This window comes from Condylura cristata, unplaced genomic scaffold, assembly GCF_000260355.1.
Source record: "Condylura cristata isolate star-nosed mole 26May11 unplaced genomic scaffold, ConCri1.0 scaffold00017, whole genome shotgun sequence".
Taxonomy (NCBI): domain Eukaryota; kingdom Metazoa; phylum Chordata; class Mammalia; order Eulipotyphla; family Talpidae; genus Condylura; species Condylura cristata.
In genome coordinates, this window is record NW_004567118.1 from 27,075,281 (window position 1) to 27,095,278 (window position 19,998).

Consider the following 19,998-nt stretch of genomic DNA (forward strand, 5'->3'; position numbering starts at 1 on the left):
TGCTTCCTCACTTTGAGCCAGAGAAGTGAAGTGGTTTCACCAGGTTCAATGAGGAGGACTAAGATGTCTGATTTCAAAGCATAGCAAAGGGACAATAGTTTGGGGAGAGGCTGACAGGAGAGAAAGGAGAGACAGAAAGACACTTGTACAACACACACACACACACACACACACACACAGAGCAGGCAGCGAGTTCTAAGGCAGGTACTAATCCAAATAAAGAATTTGTCACTCCCTGCCCCTCCTACACAAAGCAGAAGTTTGGAGACCACCCAGGAGGCCTGGTACTTTCCAACTTCACTATGCATAGAAATCACCTACTATCTTGTGAAACACAAAGACCTCCTGTATTCTGTAACCTGGAGTGGGTCTGAGGGTCTGTGTTCCTAACAGACTCCTGGGCGAGGCTGATGCAAAGACCACTCTTGGCCTGGAAAGGCTTAGGCCAACAATTCTGAGTGTGTCGCCTGGTCCAGCAGCATGCACAGCACCAAGAAGCTTGCTAGAAATGCACTCTCAGTTCTCCACCCCAAGCCAACTGAATGGGAAAATGTTGTGTTGGGGCACAGCAATCTGTTTTAACAAGCCCTGTGGGTAATTCTGGTGCACATTCAAGGTCAGAACCATTCACCACGCCCACATGCCCCCATCACCTTGCTACATGTTGTTAGCTGAAGGAATGTGACAAGTATCTAAGTTCAAGCCATTCACTTTTCACTGGACTGTATGACATTCCTACTAGGCATTATCAACATGCCAGTAATTCTTTCCAGCCTTCCTTAAGATTTGGGGGTGACACTTAGGGCCCTCACAGGAAGTTTTCCCTAAGGTCTTTACTGGGTTCACCTTGGCTTTTTCTGATCTGCTCAGACTTCCACATGGTGGGACTAAACTGAGAGATATTCCCAAAATCAAATCTCAGAGATGAACAGATGTTTTCTTACAGTAAAATATCCCCTTAAATTCATTCCCAATTTCTTATTCCATCTCCTCTACTGGGGCCTAGAGTCTTCTGGACCAAGATAAAACCCAGAAGCCCCCCGTCTGAAAGGACATAAAAGGGTGAGGCCCCCAGTTGGAAGAATCAAAAGGTTCCAAAACAAGCAGCCTCCCTCTTTCCCCAGACCCCTGCAGCCATGAGTACTGATGCAGAGATGGCTATTTTTGGAGAAGCAGCTCCCTACCTGCGGAAACCGGAAAAGGAGAGAATCGAAGCTCAGAATCGCCCATTTGATTCTAAGAAAGCCTGCTTTGCAGTGGATGATAAGGAAATGTATGTGAAAGGTATGATTCAGAGCAGGGAAAATGACAAAGTCACAGTCAAGACCCTGGATGATCGGGTAAGTGTTGATCTCAGGCATCCTTATTTCCCTTTGGAGTGGAGTATTGGAAATTGCATGCTGGCCCTTAGGAATCTAAAAGTAGAATAAAATTGCCATTCATCTATTTTGTAGTAAATGGCAGGTGATAACTACCTAAAACACACTTTCACTCCTGCCTCTCTCCTTCCCCAAGAACTTGGTCTTTAAGAATTTTGTGAAGGTTGCTTTGGAGGAAGGAGGATCACTGTTTAAAAGAGAGCTTGATGCAGATTGGTTGCTCCTGGGGGTGAGGGAGGGGGAAGTACCAACCTTCTGTGCTGCCAAGCGGCCTGCAGAGGGAGCTCCAGAGACATTGTCTAGTTCAATGTAGAGAATAATCGCAGGAGTCAATTCAGTCCTTACTGGACACCCACCACAGCTAGGTATGTCACTTTGCAAATGTAACCAAATCTCAGCACCTGCTTCCCAAAGATTATCATTTGGGTAGAAATCAAGATGTGCATGGCAGATGTGAATTGCAGTTTTTTAAATTTTCTACTGAATTAACATTGCTTAACAATGTTATATAATATCCAGGAGTACACAATATTATATGTGTGTGTGTGTGTATAAATATATACTTTATATATTGTATATATATATATTAGAATTATTTTACATTTTATTGAAGTAACATTGCACTATAACATTATATGAATTTGTGGCATGCTTCATTCTAAATCCACAGATCTATATTACTATTATTATTATTATTATTATTATCATTATTATTTAAATTAACTCTGGTTTCAGCCTCTGTTCATTGGTCTAGAAACAAATTTAGTTCAGTCATCCTTGGGGTAACTTTTTAAAAACTTTACATGGAACAGTAGGGTCCCACTGCCTCCCTGAATGATCTGCTGAAAAGCAAGCGCCAGCCCTTGGGGCTTCAGGTAACATAGACTGCCCACGCTGTCATTCCAGGTGTCTGTCTAGTGTAGGGTGGTGGGGTAGAAAGGCCTCCTTTCCTCAAGAGGTTTGGTCTATGCCAATAAATTCTTTTCCTTGTATCATTTCAGTAAAACCCCCAAAGCTCTCTTAAGGACAGGTTTTTGGAAAACAAAGGCCAGAAAACCTTACAGGGTCTCTTTTCTGCGCTATTTTCTCCCTCTTCCAAGTAACAGAATGCAAAAACCCTCTCTATGCTTGGATGGGAGCTGGGGGACACACAGAGGGGGTAATTCAAGAATAGTCTCAGAAAGCCATTCAGTCATGGCCACTATTGCAAGCACAAATATTTTAAAATTCAGAACAGAGGTAGAAGGAACTATGAAAAGCTTGAAAAGCAGATGAGAAAGGAGGAGCTGGTGCTTCAAGGGCATTGAGAGTTTCTAGACATTATTTCAATGAAGATATTCCAGACAAAGGACTGCATGAGTAGAGGGATGAAGGTAGAGATGCCCAGGAGATATTGGAGTTCTTCCCAACCTGCCATCCTGGGTCCTACCTGGCCATCCTAAGAGTTGAGAGCTCTTTAGATCTGCGCCTCAGTGACATACTCCTGGCACATGGGGTAGCAGGCAGACTAGGAGTGCCAATCGGAGTTGGTTAGACATTTTGACCAGAATTAGGTTCATCAAATCATTTCTTTGTGGATCAGATCTTGGTTAAAAAAAAAAAAATGATCCAGGGTGATTTGGTGATGGGAAACCCAAGGGGATTGCAACAGAGATAGGAAAATGCACAAAAAAATGTAAAAATAAACTAATATAAAAAAACCTGACCCATAAAGTTGCCCATGCTAACAGAGTAATTGCTCCCCAATATCTCACTACTGCCACCACGCCAGTAGGGTGCGGTATGCATCAGCAGATCCACTCATGACACACTTTCCCTCTCAATACCAGACTCTCACTCTGAACAATGACCAAGTCTTCCCTATGAACCCTCCCAAATTCGACAAGATCGAGGACATGGCCATGATGACCCACCTGCACGAGCCAGCAGTGCTGTACAACCTCAAAGAGCGCTACGCAGCCTGGATGATCTACGTGAGTGCCATGCACTGCTCTTTTTATTTTATCTCTTGGTAAAAAAACAAGATCCAGGGGCCTCCCTGGTGGTGCAAAGGGTTAAAGTCTCAGTGCTTTAACTATCATGCTATCTGCAGTCATTGCAGCATGAGTTCGATCCCCAGCAAGGGAGCTGACCCACATGGTGCAGCAGACCTCTCCTGTCTCACCAGCTGCTCCCCTCAGCGGTGTACTTTAGTAGATCCACCTGCTCTACTCCACACTCTGTCTCTGGTGAATCCTCTCACACACACACCCCTGCCCAACATCTCTGTATGCATAAATAAATAAATCTTAAAAAAAAAAAGATGCATAGGTTGCATTTCCTGACTTTTCTTAGACCTACTCGGGCCTCTTCTGCGTCACCGTCAACCCCTACAAGTGGCTGCCGGTTTACAACCCCGAGGTGGTGGCCGCCTACAGAGGCAAGAAGCGCCAGGAGGCCCCACCCCATATCTTCTCTATCTCTGACAATGCCTATCAGTTCATGCTGACAGGTGAGTTATTTCTTTAACCCTTATTTCAGTTAATTAGCTAAGTCCTCTACTTGGATTTGTTTCTAGTTAATTAGCCAAATCATCCCAGGTATTTGTTATGCAAATAATGCAAAGATCGAAGTGACTGTGGGAAAGTCAGATGGCTTCAGGATGGAAATCCAGGGGAGGCTGTAAATGTAATGTTTCCATTACTACTCATGATGCATATACCAGTGCTCATCACTAAAGCACCAATGTTCATGAAGCCACACTAAGCACATGCTTACTTAGAGGGATGTGGAACACAAGGAATACTTTACCCCCTTCCACCTCCAAAAACCCACCCAACATGGAAACACGTAGTGGCCACTAAGGAACACAAAGATGGAGAAAAGTACATAACAATGTCCCTTCACCTGCCTTTCCCTCCAAACACAGGCTCTTCTTTCTTCTCCCTCAAGTCCTGGAATGGCATACGAAATAGAAATATGGGGATGCTCTCACACCATCATACTTAATAAATATCACTTCTGCCTTTTCAACTTTCACCTGAATTTGTGCAGAAGTAGAAGCAGCCATCTGAGACCTGAAAACACTTCAATGACATCTAATGTGATGTTGCCCAAACTTTAGCCATTCCTACCTCATATTCACAGCCCTGTTCATTTCTGCATCCTTAGTAATCTCTTTAAGCTGGCTGGTGTTGCATCAGTTTTAAAAGGAAGGTTAACATCACTATGTATTTCAGTTTTGGGGGGCTGCCATAGCAAAGCACCACAAACAAGTGGCCTACCCAACAGAAATTTATGATTTCACAGTTCTGGAGACCAGAAATCTGAGTTCATACTGTTGGCACACTTGGCTCCTTCTAAGGACTGTGAGACAGAATCTCTTCCATGTCTCTTTCTCTAAGTTTCTGGTGCTTTGTTGGCAATCTTGGTTATTCCTTGGCTTGTTCTCCACCTTCATCTTCACATGGTGCTATCTCTGGTTGCATCAGCTCCAAATTTCCCCTTTTCATAAATATTTCTGTTATTTTGGATTTGGTGCCACTTACTCCAAAAAGATCTTGTCTTTACTAATTAATCCTGCCAGAACCCTATTTCCAAAATAAGAATACATTGAGGTACTGAAGGTTAAGACTTTAACACATGAATTTGGTGGGAGGGGAGAAGGAGACAGACAAAACTGTCATAATGGAAGACCATTGTCATTTCCACAAGGAAAAGATAACAGAGAAGAAAAAGACAATGGCATCCATAGTGTCCACATATTCTTATAGGAAGCACTGCCTTCTCACAAGCTCTGAGTCTGAGGCTTGCTTTCTTCATTAAAAAGAAATTAGAAAGTGTTAGTGAAAGTTTATAGATCTTGAACATTAAAAACGTTCACACTTTCTACTTCCAAAGCTGCCTATGTTACCATCTTCCATTTGAGAAATCTGTACAAATTATCTCAGGAAGATTAGATATGTCCAAATCATCAATAGTTAATGTCAAAGCCAGAATTAGGACTTATGTATTTGAGTTACCAGTTCTCACTAATTTTCATGTCATTATTCATTTTGTTTTGCTTCCATCTGTATTTCTAGATAGAGACAACCAGTCTATCCTCATCACGTGAGTAGTCCATGTTTGCACCATGATGACTTAGCAGTCACATCCATCCCTTCCACTCTCCTTTATCTCATTACTTTTAAATTGACAGTGGAGAATCCGGGGCTGGGAAGACAGTGAACACCAAGCGTGTCATCCAGTATTTTGCAACAATTGCAGTTACTGGGGACAAAAAGAAGGAGCAGCAGCCTGGCAAAATGCAGGTGAGTAGCTCCTTCCAATCAGAGGCTTGCTGGCTTATTACCTTAAGTACTAGGTGAATATTAAGGTGCTCAGGGCTCTGTGTTCAGTGGGAATGCACAGCTCAAGTTCTTGCCCCATAGGTGTTTATAGAACAAAGCAATAAGTGGTTCAACCCAGTGGATTTAGGTTCTAGCACTTATTCCACCAGTAAAAGCCAACTGACCACATCCTCCTATGGAGAAGGAATGGTTTAGGTCAGTGGTCTTCAAACTGGAATGCATCTCATGATCACCATAAGGGCTTAATAACAACTGATTGATGGGCCCCAGGCCCAGAATTTTTAGCTCACATTCACAATCCTGATACTTTGCATTTCTAACATGCCCCCAATATTCACGCTGCTGGTCCAGCAACCACACTTTGAGAACCACTGAATTGCACAGTAGTTTCCAAACTGCTTTGGAGCCCAAGAAGTGTCCATGATGGGGAATGAGGTAAAATGTCTTTTTTTTTCTATAAGTGGGCTCCTGAGAACAAATCCTGATAAAGTGTTTTTTGCATCTTAAAAATATGTTGAGGAACCACTGATTTTACCATATAACCTCTTGGGTCACTTTCATTGTTCACTTTATATTTCTATTCCTGAATCCAAATGTCTACTTTAGATGGGCCACCATGCATACAGTAAGGGAGGCATAGATTCTAAGGATTCATGATTTACAGTGAAACCAGAAAGAAGGTGGTCTAGGAACAAGCAAGATGGGAAAAAAGGCAGTCTAAGAACAATAAGGATGGGAGAGATAATATTCTAGCCTGCAATCTGGTGTGAGAAGAAGTCACTTTGATACTCTACTAGTATGATCTTTGCTAGATAGGAATTATGGAAATGGTTGGGATGGGCCTGTGAATACCTCTGCTCTGCACTAGCCACCAGTTGGGACTGTTTGACATCTCTTCTTGGAACCTGCCCAGAACACCCATACTTCCAAGTCACCAAGAGTTTTCTTCAGGAGCTGTTTCTTCAGAAAAGGTTTCACTCTTTTCCTTGTTTATTATTAGGGAACCCTGGAGGACCAGATCATCCAGGCCAACCCCCTGCTAGAGGCCTTTGGAAATGCCAAGACCGTGAGGAATGACAACTCCTCAAGATTTGTAAGGCCCAGTCCAATTCTCAGCTAATCCCAAAAAACAGACATACTCTTCAAATGCAGGAGATGAAATTGCCACATAAGCTAGTATACCTGACCTTATTTCACCACCCCAAAATTTAGGTCAATCTACTCAACTGAGATATTCCGATACACTTTGAAAAACATGTTGGTTTGTTCCTCAGCAGAGGAAGAATTTAACTGTCCTCCCTAAACAGTCACTGTCAGAGTGATCCACATCCCACAAGTAGCGAGCAATTTCTTTATGCTAAAATTGCTTTCTCTTGGTGGATGCATTTTAAAATCAAGAAGTCCACCAAGCAATATCCATTTCTTATTAGCCACAGAAACCTTTGTGTGAGTTAAATTAGCAGCTTTCACCTCCTCCAAAGGAGATGTTGAAATAGGAAAAACCCAGTGGAAGGAAAAGCATTCAAAAATTCAGAATAAGTTGATTTGGAATATATTAAAGGCTATGTTCTGTCCTTCAATAATCCTGGAAGATTTCCTCAACCAAAGAGACATTTACTTCCACAGTGGCAAAAAAAAAAAACACCCAAAGTCATCCAACCTTTTACTTAATTTCACTGGCCAGGGGATCATACATCTGCAGGTAAAGCCCTTGTGTGTGCCTGTAGTTGCAAATAGCCATCAGAACTCAGAAATCTCAGTAGCTATATAATCACAAGTTTACATTTTATAGTTACCCCTCCAAGATAAAATGGTCATTGATGAGGAGGGAGGCAGAGGTGTGAGACAGTGGCTCTGACTATGGCCTTTCTTTCCTTGCCTTGGTCCTCTGGCCATTGCCTTTATGCACATCTATCTTCCCAGATAGACAATTAAACTCTCCCCAGAAGGGGATCTGAAGCCATGTCACACAGACACATGTCATATACTTGAACCATGTTAGTTACTGTGTACACCAGCCTAGCAGGGAAGACAGTACCTTCAGCACCACGGCCCTCCCCACCCCCAACACGCACACACTCTCTCTCATTTATTGAGTTCAAAGGCCTCTTCTCTTGGTCTTGACATAAGTCACAATCAGTCTGGTTATTCTGCCCACCTCTTACCTTCCACACATTTACAGGCAAAAGGTGACTTCCATCACCTTCCATTAACATCTGAACATCCTGGACAACCAATGCTCATCAATCACACATAGCCCTATGACCCTTCTTAGGCTTCCTTCAGAGTGAGAATATGATTGACTGCTGCATTCCAGACTCTGGGAGAACAAGCAATACAATATTTTGCCCTTAAATTTGCTCACAATGTGGTAGGAATCAGTTAAGCAGATAGTGTAAAAAGGAAGTGGGCACACACACACCAATTTCACCACTTCCTCTCTGAAATTGGGGGCAAAGGAGCTAGCAACCTGCCTGAAGCTAGGGCTAGTATTGCCTGTAGTAAGCAGGGAAGGAAATGGTGGCTAGAAATTTCAGAAGTAATACCCGGAGTGAAAAAGAAGTCAGAAAAAGAAGCTCAATCAGGTTATCAATTCAAAGGACTTACAGAGAGGTTGAGATTCCAAGTAAAAGAAAGCAGGATAAAAATAAAAAAAAAATCAAGAGCAAAGTTTTCCCAGCACCCTCTAGGCTACAGGCACAGGGCCCAGGGCACTGGACATTGCTACCTGAATCAACCCAACTTGGGGATTCAAGATGCTAGGCGAACAGACAGGAGAGAAGTTCTCTCACTTTCTCCTTGGCCCCCCACTTCTCATCATCCACGGTAGCACCTAATAGAGGCCAGGTATATACAACAGAAATAAAACAACTGTGGTGTTTGTCAACTGCCATTGAACAGGGGAAGTTCATTCGGATTCATTTTGGAGCCACAGGAAAGCTTGCGTCTGCAGACATTGAAACCTGTGAGTCAACACTCCCTGGAACCTTAGCATTTGACCACAGGGGCATCTCCTGCACACCTGAAGTCACATTATTTTTTATTTCCTTAGATCTCTTGGAAAAATCCAGAGTGACATTTCAGTTATCCAGTGAGAGAAGTTATCATATTTTTTACCAAATCATGTCAAACAAGAAGCCAGAATTAATTGGTAAGTTCTTAGGAGAGCGTTCTCATCTTACAAATCTGTCATATTAGGGGGGATATTAATAATAATACAGTATGTGAGATGCTAACGAGATCTTCATGCTTCACAGACCTGCTTCTGATTTCAACCAACCCCTTTGACTTCCCCTTCGTGAGCCAAGGAGAAGTCACGGTAGCCAGCATTGATGACAGCGAGGAACTGTTGGCCACAGATGTAAGCATTTAGTTTGTTAAGCAAAGAATTATTGAATAGATTCACTTTAAGGCACCTAGTGTTCTAATGAGAAAATTGGATCTAGGGAAGTTGAGTGATTAGATCCAAGAGCTCAACGAGGTCCTACAGATTGCAGCCTCGTGCTGAGCCTCAGAAGATGCTGAAATGGGAAGTCAGAAAGCAAGCACAAAGCACGTCTTCAGTTATTCTCTAGCATTTTGGAGCAAATTCGTTCATGCGTAAGGTTTTAAAGGATTATTTAGGAATTTTCAGGTTATAAAATAATCTATAAGTTTATGAAAGAAAAATCAGACTGTACAGAAAAGTATAAACCAGGCAAAACCAGCCCCTCTCTGTGGCAGCCACGCCATTCCTCCGTACCTGCCACCTCAGACAGGAGCAGGTGACACCCAGCTCCTTCGCTCAGGCCAGCTTTCAGGAGTATATTCAGGGTTAACAGTAACTATAATAACAAAAGCTCATGCACTGGGTTCTTAAAGTGCTAGGAGCTGAGACAAGTGACTTTACCCAGATTATTTCATTTGGGCCTCAAAAATAAAACAAACAAATAAAAATACCCTTTGGGAGAGGTATTACTATTGCCCCAGTTTACAAAAAAAAAAGAGAGAGAGAGAGAGAGAGAAAGAAAGAAACTGAATCTTAGGAAAAATACACAGTTTGCTTGAAGACACAAATTCTATATAATGACAGGGAGAGTGTTAGAACCCAGGTCCGCCCAAACCCACAGCTCACAGTTTTAGCTAAAACACACCAACTCTAAACAGTTCATTGCCACCCCTGATGGCTCCACCCTCACAGAAGCTACATGAACTGAAGGAAAGGATCTTGGCCAACACTGTAGGGACATTGTCCCATACCCAGCTCAGTCACCTTCCTTTAGTGACATCCCCAGGTGACACTCAATTAAGGCAAGTGGAAAATTTTCTCAATCAAATAAATGTCAGGTAAATCTAGCCACTGTGATTTTTTTTTTAAAGATTTATTTATTTGTGCATACAGAACTGGGGTACAGGCCAGAGGCTCAGGGGAGGTGAGAGGCTTCACCAGAGACAGAGTGGAGAACAGAACAGGCAGATCAACAAAGTACACTGCTGAGGGGAGCAGCGGGCGGGTCAGGAGAGGTCTGCCACGCCATGTGGTCTCCTCCGGGGCAGGCGGGAATCGAACTCATGTGGAAGCGGCTTTAGATTCTCAGTGCTGTGCTTTAACCCGTTGTGCCACCAGGGAGGGCCGCCACTGTGATTTTTAAACCAAGTTTCCCAAGCCTTAGCCAACAGATGAGTATAGGAAGGGCAGATTAATGACTGATATAAGGTGTCCAATGCCAAGAAAGTCCTCCTGAGTAATTCTAAAATTTGCCAAAAATGTCCCAGCTCCTCACCATAAGAGTCCTGCTGCTGCCGCTGTCCCTCCCTCCTATAGAGCTTTCAAGGGCCATGGATTATGGCCCAGGAAAAGGGGCGGTGGACTCATGCCCAAAGGATTGCTTTCTCCAAAAGGCAAAGCAGGCATGATGCTTTCAGGTTTGGTGAAAGTCTTTTTCCTTTACCCAATAGCACCCTCCCTGGGACATAATCTGGGGTGGGACACACATCTAAGGTGGCCCTCAAGGTCTCAGAATCTCTCCACCCCTCAGTCAGCTCAACATGGACTCTCCATCCGCCCAAAGGGGACAGCGCCCCTAGAGTGCCTCATTTTTCAATGCCATCCTTCTGACACTGACCCAGTAGGATAGTGTCACCAGACAAGATGAGACGTGCTTGAATACCATCAGTGGACATTGCTTGAGCTAACTGCAAACCCCACTGCATAAAGATGGATACCCTAGAGCAGAGTTTTCTAGTGGAAACCTTTGTGGTGAAAGATGAACAAAGTGGTTTTGAAGTTAAGTCAGCCCTTGCTGGCTTTAGACTGACCCAGGCCTTGGGTCCCATGCCAGTTTTATCACGTTCTGCCCGCATGGCTTTCTGGGGAGATTACTCACCCTTTTAGGACTCAGTTCTTCTGGAAATTTGAAAACACCTGTATGCCCATAGGGTTCTCATGGGAATTTCTCCCCCACTACCATTCCTTATAACTCCTTTGATCTTTTCTCTTTCTACTCACCTCAGAAACCTTATTTCATTTTTTAAGGACTATAAGTTTTTATAATTATTTTACTTTGTAGAAATCATCTGCGTAAACTTCCAATATTTGTCTTTGTATTTTTGACTTGTTTTACTACACATCATTCCTTTGATTTCCTTTCATTTTGCTCTAAATGGCAACATTTTGTCTTTCTTTATGGCTGAGTAGTATTGCACTGTGTGGATAGTCCACATATTCTTGATCTAATTTTCTATCAGTGGGTATTTAGGCTGCTTCCATGCCACACCTCTTCTGAACAGTGCTGCAAGAAAACATTGTAAAGCACATAGATTTTTTAATTGATGGTTTCAAAATCTGTTGATAGATTCTCCAGAGTGAGATTTGCTGGATCATATATAGTATTTCCATTTTTATTTTTTAAGGTAAATCCAAATTACCTGTTTAATTTTTGACTGTATAATAGGATTCTTATTTCTTCACATACTCTCTGTCTCATGAAGATGTCAAGAAATAGCACAAGGATGATGCCCAAAACACATAAATTGTGTCTTCAAAAGTTTGTTTCTTTTTCATTCTAACAATGATGGCACATCCTTTGATAGTCTTCCCTTCCAGTTCCAACATTCTATGGTACATATTGCCTTCATTCTGAGCAATACTGGAATTCCTAGAATACAATGTCCAACTCTCAACGTGTCGGTCTGGTCTGGTCTGTTTCTTTGACACTCCCCATGAGACCTCCTTTTCCCAGTGTTCTGTGGTGCTTACCAATGCTCTTATCTAGAAAACAGCTCCCACATCTATCAACAGTAGAAATGGTTATAATCAATTATTGGCAGAAGAAAAAAGATTGCTCACATTTTCTTCCCATAATTTCTACCCACAAATACATGTCAAATTAAATAAATGGCTTTGATTCGAATTAACCATCCCCATACCAGTCAGCTACTTATTCAGGAAAATGCTGTCTAATCTACTATTCAAAAATGGTGAGGTCTTTGCCAAAAAGAAATTGCATTTGGATCCCTGAGTCCTATTGTGATGGCTGTTCATTTTTTTTTTTTTTAATCGCTAGAATGCCATTGACATCCTGGGCTTCAGCCCAGATGAGAAAATTGGAATCTACAAGCTGACAGGGGCTGTGATGCATTATGGGAATATGAAGTTCAAGCAAAAGCAGCGTGAGGAGCAGGCGGAGCCAGATGGCACCGAAGGTGACTGGGAAGGGGACAACAGGGTTTGAGTTCTGCCTGTGTTCATAGGTAGTCTGGGCAAAATGAGATGAACCCGGTACTCTCGGGAGTGATATCCATCACATTCACAGGTTTCACCCACACCGTGGAGCAGATTATGCAGGGACTGTACACCTTGGGCGACAAACTTGGGGGCCATATTTTAGTCCTGCCTGTCCCTGTGGTACTTGCTAAATGACAGAAGAGCTCCAAATATTCCAAGCAAGACACACTTCTGAGCAGGATGGGACTTGGACTTTGAAGGATATGTAGGATTCTGTAGGGCATGGAGAAGGCCCCTAGTAGGAGAAACTTAGTGAGCAAAAGGGCAAAAGAAAGAATGTAACAGTGGCCAAGGAACAGAGATTGGTCCACTTTGGCTAGAGTAGAGAATCACCCTAGTAGAACTTAGAGAGGAAAATTAAAAAGTGATTATTCTACATGCCTTTGGGAAGGTCTTAGTGCCAGAATAAATGGTTTAGAATATCTAGAGAGACATCAGAAATCACTGATATTCCAGGTAGAAAGAAAGGATGTGTGACAACCTGGAATTAGCCTATAGACAGCAGACTCACCAAGAATGTGAAAGAAAGACACTTGTCAGGGTAGATTATAGATGACTATATGTCATGGCCAGGTCTCAAGTTCTTGCCCAGCCCTGGCACTGCTCCATGATTAAGAGCAGATAGAGCCTAGAGAAGGGCAAAAGAGAAATTGGAATGAGGACCAATCTATGTTACCATTGTGAGTGCTCATTATACACCAGGTAGGCTTCATAAAACCAAAAACCTAGGTATTGTCACTGTCCTCCACTTTCCAAATGCAGAACTGAGGCAGAAAGAAGCAAAGCCATTAATGATAAACACAAATAGTGGACATTCACACAGCAGACAATTCGGCAACAGGAAAACACTAAAACAAAAACAAAAAACTAGTGACTTCAACAAACACTCTGAGGGCTCAGAAGTTAAGAGAAAGAGGGAGGGAAAGGAATAGAGGTACTCAAGGGATGAGAAAAAAATAAAGTTAGGTTATAACGGTCTACTGTAAAACAATCACTTAAGAGTTTTTTTTATCTTATTTGATTAATCCTAATATAAGCACATGAAAGTGTTATCACCTTTTCTTTTAAAGATAGAATCTATACAAAAAAGCATCAGCAGCAGCAAAACCAAAGTTTAATTCAGACAATCTGATTCTAGAAACCAGGTTCTCTGCCTCTATTCCATAGCTCTTGAAACAATAGCAATGTCAGCTATTTTGAAGATGAACTGAGCAGAACTTGTGCCTGTCTGAACAAAGACATGTCAGGGGTGAGGAAGAAGGATGTATCACTGCAGCTCTCAAATACAAATGACTAGAAGCATTGTGACACCTTCCACCTAAAGGGACAGAAAAGGAAGAGTGTGAGCAAAGAGAAAAGCATACATTTGGCTTCTTATTAAGAACTTACCAAACTCTGCCCTGGACTTTTATTAACACACCTCCCCATCCCGCAAGGAGGTGATGTTCCCAAGTAAAGAAGGGTTATCCCGCAAAAGAGCACTTCTCTACCTTCTCAATGAGCTCTGTTCAGGTAACCAGGCCAATTCAAGTCAACTGAACTCCCAATGAACTTCATGAAATTGCTACTATTTGGCTGCTTTTGAGGTTTGGTACTTAAGTAGGTACTCGACATGTTAATTCCCCCAAGTGTTGCCTTTACTTAGAAACCATTTATTGTATTATTAGTATCTAATAGCACTCTGCAATGAAATATTTTTTTTATTTCAGTAGATCACAAATACCTATTATTAAAAATTGCATCTAAAAAGTAAATTAAAAATTCTTATAAACCTGGAATGCTGGACAATAGGGTTGAAGTTTTATGGGACAAATCCATAGTTAGTGTATAAAAGAGAAAATAACACACTCAAAAGAGTTATAGAAAACATTTCCAGGAGGACTCAGATGAGATTCTTTAGCAGCTGCTGTTTTTATGTGATGTTATTTCTCTTCTTCCTCCAGTGGCTGACAAAGCTGGATACCTCATGGGTCTGAATTCTGCAGAAATGCTGAAAGGCCTGTGCTATCCAAGGGTGAAGGTTGGGAATGAATATGTCACGAAAGGGCAAAATGTCCAGCAGGTAATCAAGATGCTTCAAATCCAGCTGAGTGATGTATTTAGCTATTTTCTCCATCATCTTAAAATGTCAGAAATACTAATGAAATTGGCTTCAGCACTAAGGGAGAATTTATGTCTAGTCTTCATGTAACTCAAAGACTGCTTATCAAGGAGTGTCCATTAGGCAGCTTGTAGGCTTGGAGCCAGGACCTAAAGAGCTCCCTGGAGCCAGGCCACTGCACTCCTGCTTCTTCCCTGGGAATGTGTGGGCTGTCACCTCTCTCCTCTATTGTGTCTCCACCTCTCATGCCAGAGCCAGCCCACAGATCCCAAGTTTATGTCTCTGTGGTTCCAGCCTTGTCCTGACACTGAGGCCAGTGTCTTTGATCCTAATTTCCAATTTTCAGGAGAATTACTCCATTTAACCCAATGAGGGTCAAATGTCTACCTCTTGAACAATGAAGTGTGACCAGGGTCTAGTCACATGTTAAAAAACTATCTTCATACATGCAGTAGTTCTCAGAGACAGAAGATCATGAACTGGGTAAATGCTTACAAAAATATTTAGTACTAGATCAGACAATATGAAGGTACTGATCTCCAGCCATTTTTTAACCATCATTCAGTCAACTTTAGATGTTTCAACTTGATATAACTACAAAGACACTAATTTGAGGGGTGAATGGGTAATTCTTTAAGGTGACCAACTCGGTGGGTGCTCTGGCCAAAGCCGTCTATGAGAAGATGTTCCTGTGGATGGTCACCCGCATCAACCAGCAGCTGGACACCAAGCAGCCCAGGCAGTACTTCATCGGGGTCTTGGACATCGCTGGTTTTGAGATCTTCGATGTGAGTGGTTTGGAAAATGCCAGCTTTGTGTGTGCTTTGCCGAATCCCCAAGGGGTTTTTCAAACTCACCCAAAACCTTTGCTATTTGAAACACCCAGTTCAACAGCCTGGAGCAGCTGTGCATCAACTTCACCAATGAGAAACTGCAACAGTTTTTCAACCACCACATGTTTGTGCTGGAGCAAGAGGAGTACAAGAAGGAAGGTATCGAGTGGGAGTTCATCGACTTTGGGATGGACCTGGCTGCCTGCATTGAGCTCATTGAGAAGGTAGAGAAAGGCCGCTCCCCAGGTGCACCTCCTTGGTTAGGGCCATCACCCCCAGGCTCTAACTCTTCCCTGCTAATAGATCTGCTCCCCTAACCTCAACCTTCTAGGCTGCCAATGTTCAGATAGCAGAATCCCTTTGTGAGAAAGTATGTGGTAAGCACCGAGAATCTGATGAGACACTTAAAGGGTTGCTTGGGTGTTCATTTATCACACTCACTGTGAACAGGAGTTGGAGGTCAGGGTGACGGTGTCATTTTTATACCTCTGATTAGTCCAAAGACCAGAGAAAGAGGGATCACAGGTGTAATGGAGTTCTAGGAGGAATATTATTAGGAACATAGCAGATGACATTAACTTTTTAAAGGAATCCCCATAACATGTGAACAGCAGGGATGTTAAAATGAGTATATAAGGTGGCTATGCATAACTTCACCCCATATTCTCTTGTGCAACAAATATTCATTAAACACATACTCTATGTCTAGCACTGCTCTGTCATCAGAACGATCAACCAAGAACCTCACAGTATTTACATCCCCATGTATCTAGTAACAGAGCAATAGCATTACTGCCTCTGGTTCCTGCAAGCAGTGGAGTCTTTGGAAGTTTCTGTTAAATGCTAAGTCTTCATCTGTTTTCCTACATCCAGCCTATGGGCATCTTCTCCATCCTGGAAGAGGAGTGCATGTTCCCCAAGGCCACAGACACCTCCTTCAAGAACAAGCTGTATGACCAGCACCTGGGCAAGTCCAACAACTTCCAGAAGCCCAAGCCTGCCAAAGGCAAGGCTGAGGCCCACTTCTCGCTGGTGCACTATGCCGGCACCGTGGACTACAACATCGCCGGCTGGCTTGACAAGAACAAGGACCCGCTGAACGAGACCGTGGTGGGGCTGTACCAGAAGTCTTCGCTGAAGCTGCTATCCTTCCTTTTTTCCAACTATGCTGGTGCAGAAGCAGGTGAGATTCTGTCCCTATCCCCACCCCAAATTTTATGCAGTTATTCATAATCCAAAGTGCTCATAAAGAGCCAATAGTGAAATATGATTTGTAGGTTGAATTTGACTTAATTTGTTTCTGCTCTACAGTTTTTCTTTCTCCTAATCTTCCTCTTCTTAGGAGATTGAGTTCTATGAAGGTTAGTAGTCTTTTAGCAGAAAAGATAGCCAATACCACATTCTCTGAGTGTTTTAATGGAGGTGTAACTTACTTACCATAAAATTCACCCTTTAAATAATTCAGTAGGTTTCTTTAGTATATTTACAGGGTTGTGCAACCATCTCTACTATTTACTGCAAGAACATTTTTCCACTGACCTTGTAACCCACTAGCAGTATCTTTCCACTTCTTCCTTCCCTGGTCTCTGGCAACTATTAATTTGCTATCTCTATAGATTTGCTTATTCTAGACATTCCATTTAAATATAGTCACCTATCACATGGTACTTCCTTCAGTAAACATAATATTTTCAAGGTTTTACTATGCTGTAGCATAACAATACTTCCACATCTTTTTTCCAGTTGAGTAATATTCCATTGAATGGCTATTACACATTTTGTCAGTCTACTCATCAGTAGATGGCCATTTAGATGATCACTTTCTGGCTCTCACAAATAATGCTACTATGAGCATATATCATATAATATAGACATATGTTCTCAAGTTTCTTGGGTATATCCCTAAGACTAGAATTGCTAAGCCTAATGGTTACTCTATGTTACTTTTTGAGGAATTTCCAGACTGCTCCCCAAAACAGCTGCATCATTTATGAAGGTTGCTCATTTATGTGTGTTTGTGTATGTATGTAAATACAGTTGCCAAATAAGTTTTTAAAATGATGGACTGCCTTACTTATATAAATTTAACAAAGAAGTGTTTTAATTTGCAAATATATATGGAGATCATTTTTAAAATATTGCAAAGTCTAGTGTACTCTGAGTAATAGAATATCAAAAATGTGTGCAAGTTTAAACTTGAATAGGCATCATCTTTGAATCTAGTCAGGACATGTCTGTAACTGTATTGCATAATCTCCCTTAGTGACAATACCAAGATACCAAATACAAGTTATGAGTGTGGATCTGAGATGATGACTTTCCTGCCTCTCTTCCTGTTGCCCAAACACTCATTCACATTAGATTCTGGGGACCAGGAAGTGGGAGGAAGGGTGGTGGTAGGGTGGAGAATGAGACAAGATGCTTCTGTCAAGAACGAGCCTTGGATTATATACCAGAAATTGAGCCAGTCAGATAAAGTAGACTCAGTATCAATGATTCCAAATTAAGTTGGGTTATTTCTTTTAAGCAAAAAGAAAAAAAAATTACTTGTAGACTATTTGAGAGAAACATCACCTGTGTTACTTCCACTTGCTCCCTCATTATAAAGTATTTATCAAGAATAAAAGGAGGTAAAGGCAGACAGAAACTGCAGTCATTGAGAGAGACATCTCAATCCATCTGTTGAGTTGGATTTCTTTCCTGATTCTCCTTTGCTACTGAGAGTCTAAGTTATAGTCTCAGTTAAATGTTGCCCACATATACAACCCCCCACAAACACACACCTTATTCCATCATCAGTAAAGGTGTGTCTCTGAACCTGAGAAATATAGAGACATATTTAAAAGAGCACAGGAAACAAAACACACAAAAAATCTTCAGCCCTCTTATATTAAAAGAAAATCAGAACTCCCATTTCAGGGCAGGAAGGGGTGTTCTAGAAAGTCCTCCACTGAGAAAAGGGAATCCTGTGCACTGTTGGTAGGAATGTAAATTTGCACAGTCTGGAAAACAGCATAACGATTCCTCATAAAATTAAAAATAGAACCCTCACGTGACCTAGCAATGCCATTTCTGGGAATATAGTCACAGGACATGAAAACTCTGTGTCAAACAGACATCTGCACCCCACTGTTCACAGAGCTTTATTCATGATAGCCAAGACATGGAAACAACCTAAGTGTACCTCAACAGATGAATGAATCAAGAAAGTGATAGGTGATAGAGAGATAGCAGGTGAGTGAGTGAGTGAGATATTATTCAACCATACAAAAAGAAAATGCTTCCACTTGCAATAACATGGAAAGAATTTTAGGCCATTATGCTTAAATGAAGTAAGTGAGGAGAAAAAAAAAAAAGTGTGATCTCACTTATATGTGGAATCTAAAAAAGCCAAACTCACATCACAAAAGAACAGATTGGTGGCTGTCAGAGATGGGGGAAATAGGTGAAGAGGTACAATTTTCAGTTATAAAAATAAATAAGTCCTGGGATATAACATGAACCTGGTAAGTAAAATTGGCAATGCTGTATTATATATTTGAAAGTTGTCAAGAGAATAAATCTTAAAAGTTGTCATTGCAAGAAAATAAAGTTGCAACTCTTGGGGATGACAGTTATTAACTAGACTTGCTGTGATCATTTCACTATGCATACAGTCAAATCAATATATCATACATCTTCAACTTACACAGCATTATTTGTCAGTTATATCTCAACAAAACTGGGGCAAGAGGGGGGCACCCCTGTGTCTGCAGGTGCATCTGACAGTCTGCTGTGTCTCCAGGTGACGCTGGTGGAAGCAAGAAGGGCGGGAAGAAGAAGGGCTCCTCCTTCCAGACGGTATCAGCTGTGTTCAGGGTTCGTATTTTGGCCTCTTCCATTTTTGGTTGATTTTCTGCCCGTGAACTGGCATTTGCTAAAGTAAGTGTGCTTGGTCTGTTTGTGTTCCAGGAAAATTTAAACAAATTGATGACCAATTTAAGGAGCACTCACCCTCATTTTGTTCGATGTCTGATTCCCAATGAAACCAAGACTCCCGGTGAGTAAGAATCCGCCAGAACATTACTCCCTGAAACATATGCACAATTGCGTGCATGAGGGTGTGTGGTACATGCATGTGTGCAATTGCACATATGTTTCCCTGAGGAAAGGGTTAGAGTCTTTATCACTTCTCAAAGTACTCTATGAAATAGTGTTGCCAGATTTAGCAAATAAAAATACCAGATGGCCAGTTAAATTTGAATTCCAGATAAACAATAAAAGTTTATTAGTATGAGTATTGTAACATGTGGGACATACTTCATGATTTATCTGAAATTTAAGTTTAGCTGGGCTTCCTATATTTTATATGACACCGCTACTATGAAATCCTACCCAGACTATCTGATACGCATACAAAGCACAGGTCTATTATATCTATTTCGTTCATAGGATTCTTAAAGAGCTCTGTGACTCCCTTTCCCCTGTGAAGCACCGCTAGATTTTGCAGCCATCTTGGGCATTTCTTAATAAAGGCGACATCATGACAACTATTCTCTGAGCCTCTAACAGGATGCAGTCTTTTTGTTATATTATCTCCATTGCTTATAAC

General features: G+C 41.7%; 1 protein-coding gene across 1 annotated transcript in view; it reads left to right on the top strand.

Moving 5' to 3' along the window:
* Positions 1 to 1,136: 1,136 nt before the first annotated feature.
* Positions 1,137 to 19,998, top strand: part of MYH13 (myosin, heavy chain 13, skeletal muscle) — a 48,555-nt gene continuing 29,693 nt past the window's right edge. Inside the window, exons 1-16 of the mRNA XM_004685084.2 lie at positions 1,137 to 1,340; positions 3,209 to 3,352; positions 3,714 to 3,870; positions 5,441 to 5,468; positions 5,557 to 5,668; positions 6,708 to 6,800; positions 8,609 to 8,672; positions 8,760 to 8,858; positions 8,965 to 9,068; positions 12,253 to 12,391; positions 14,417 to 14,535; positions 15,213 to 15,362; positions 15,461 to 15,631; positions 16,281 to 16,590; positions 19,192 to 19,265; positions 19,359 to 19,446. Coding sequence (XP_004685141.1) covers positions 1,137 to 1,340; positions 3,209 to 3,352; positions 3,714 to 3,870; positions 5,441 to 5,468; positions 5,557 to 5,668; positions 6,708 to 6,800; positions 8,609 to 8,672; positions 8,760 to 8,858; positions 8,965 to 9,068; positions 12,253 to 12,391; positions 14,417 to 14,535; positions 15,213 to 15,362; positions 15,461 to 15,631; positions 16,281 to 16,590; positions 19,192 to 19,265; positions 19,359 to 19,446 — 2,056 coding nt within the window. The remainder of the gene's footprint in view (positions 1,341 to 3,208; positions 3,353 to 3,713; positions 3,871 to 5,440; positions 5,469 to 5,556; positions 5,669 to 6,707; positions 6,801 to 8,608; positions 8,673 to 8,759; positions 8,859 to 8,964; positions 9,069 to 12,252; positions 12,392 to 14,416; positions 14,536 to 15,212; positions 15,363 to 15,460; positions 15,632 to 16,280; positions 16,591 to 19,191; positions 19,266 to 19,358; positions 19,447 to 19,998) is intronic.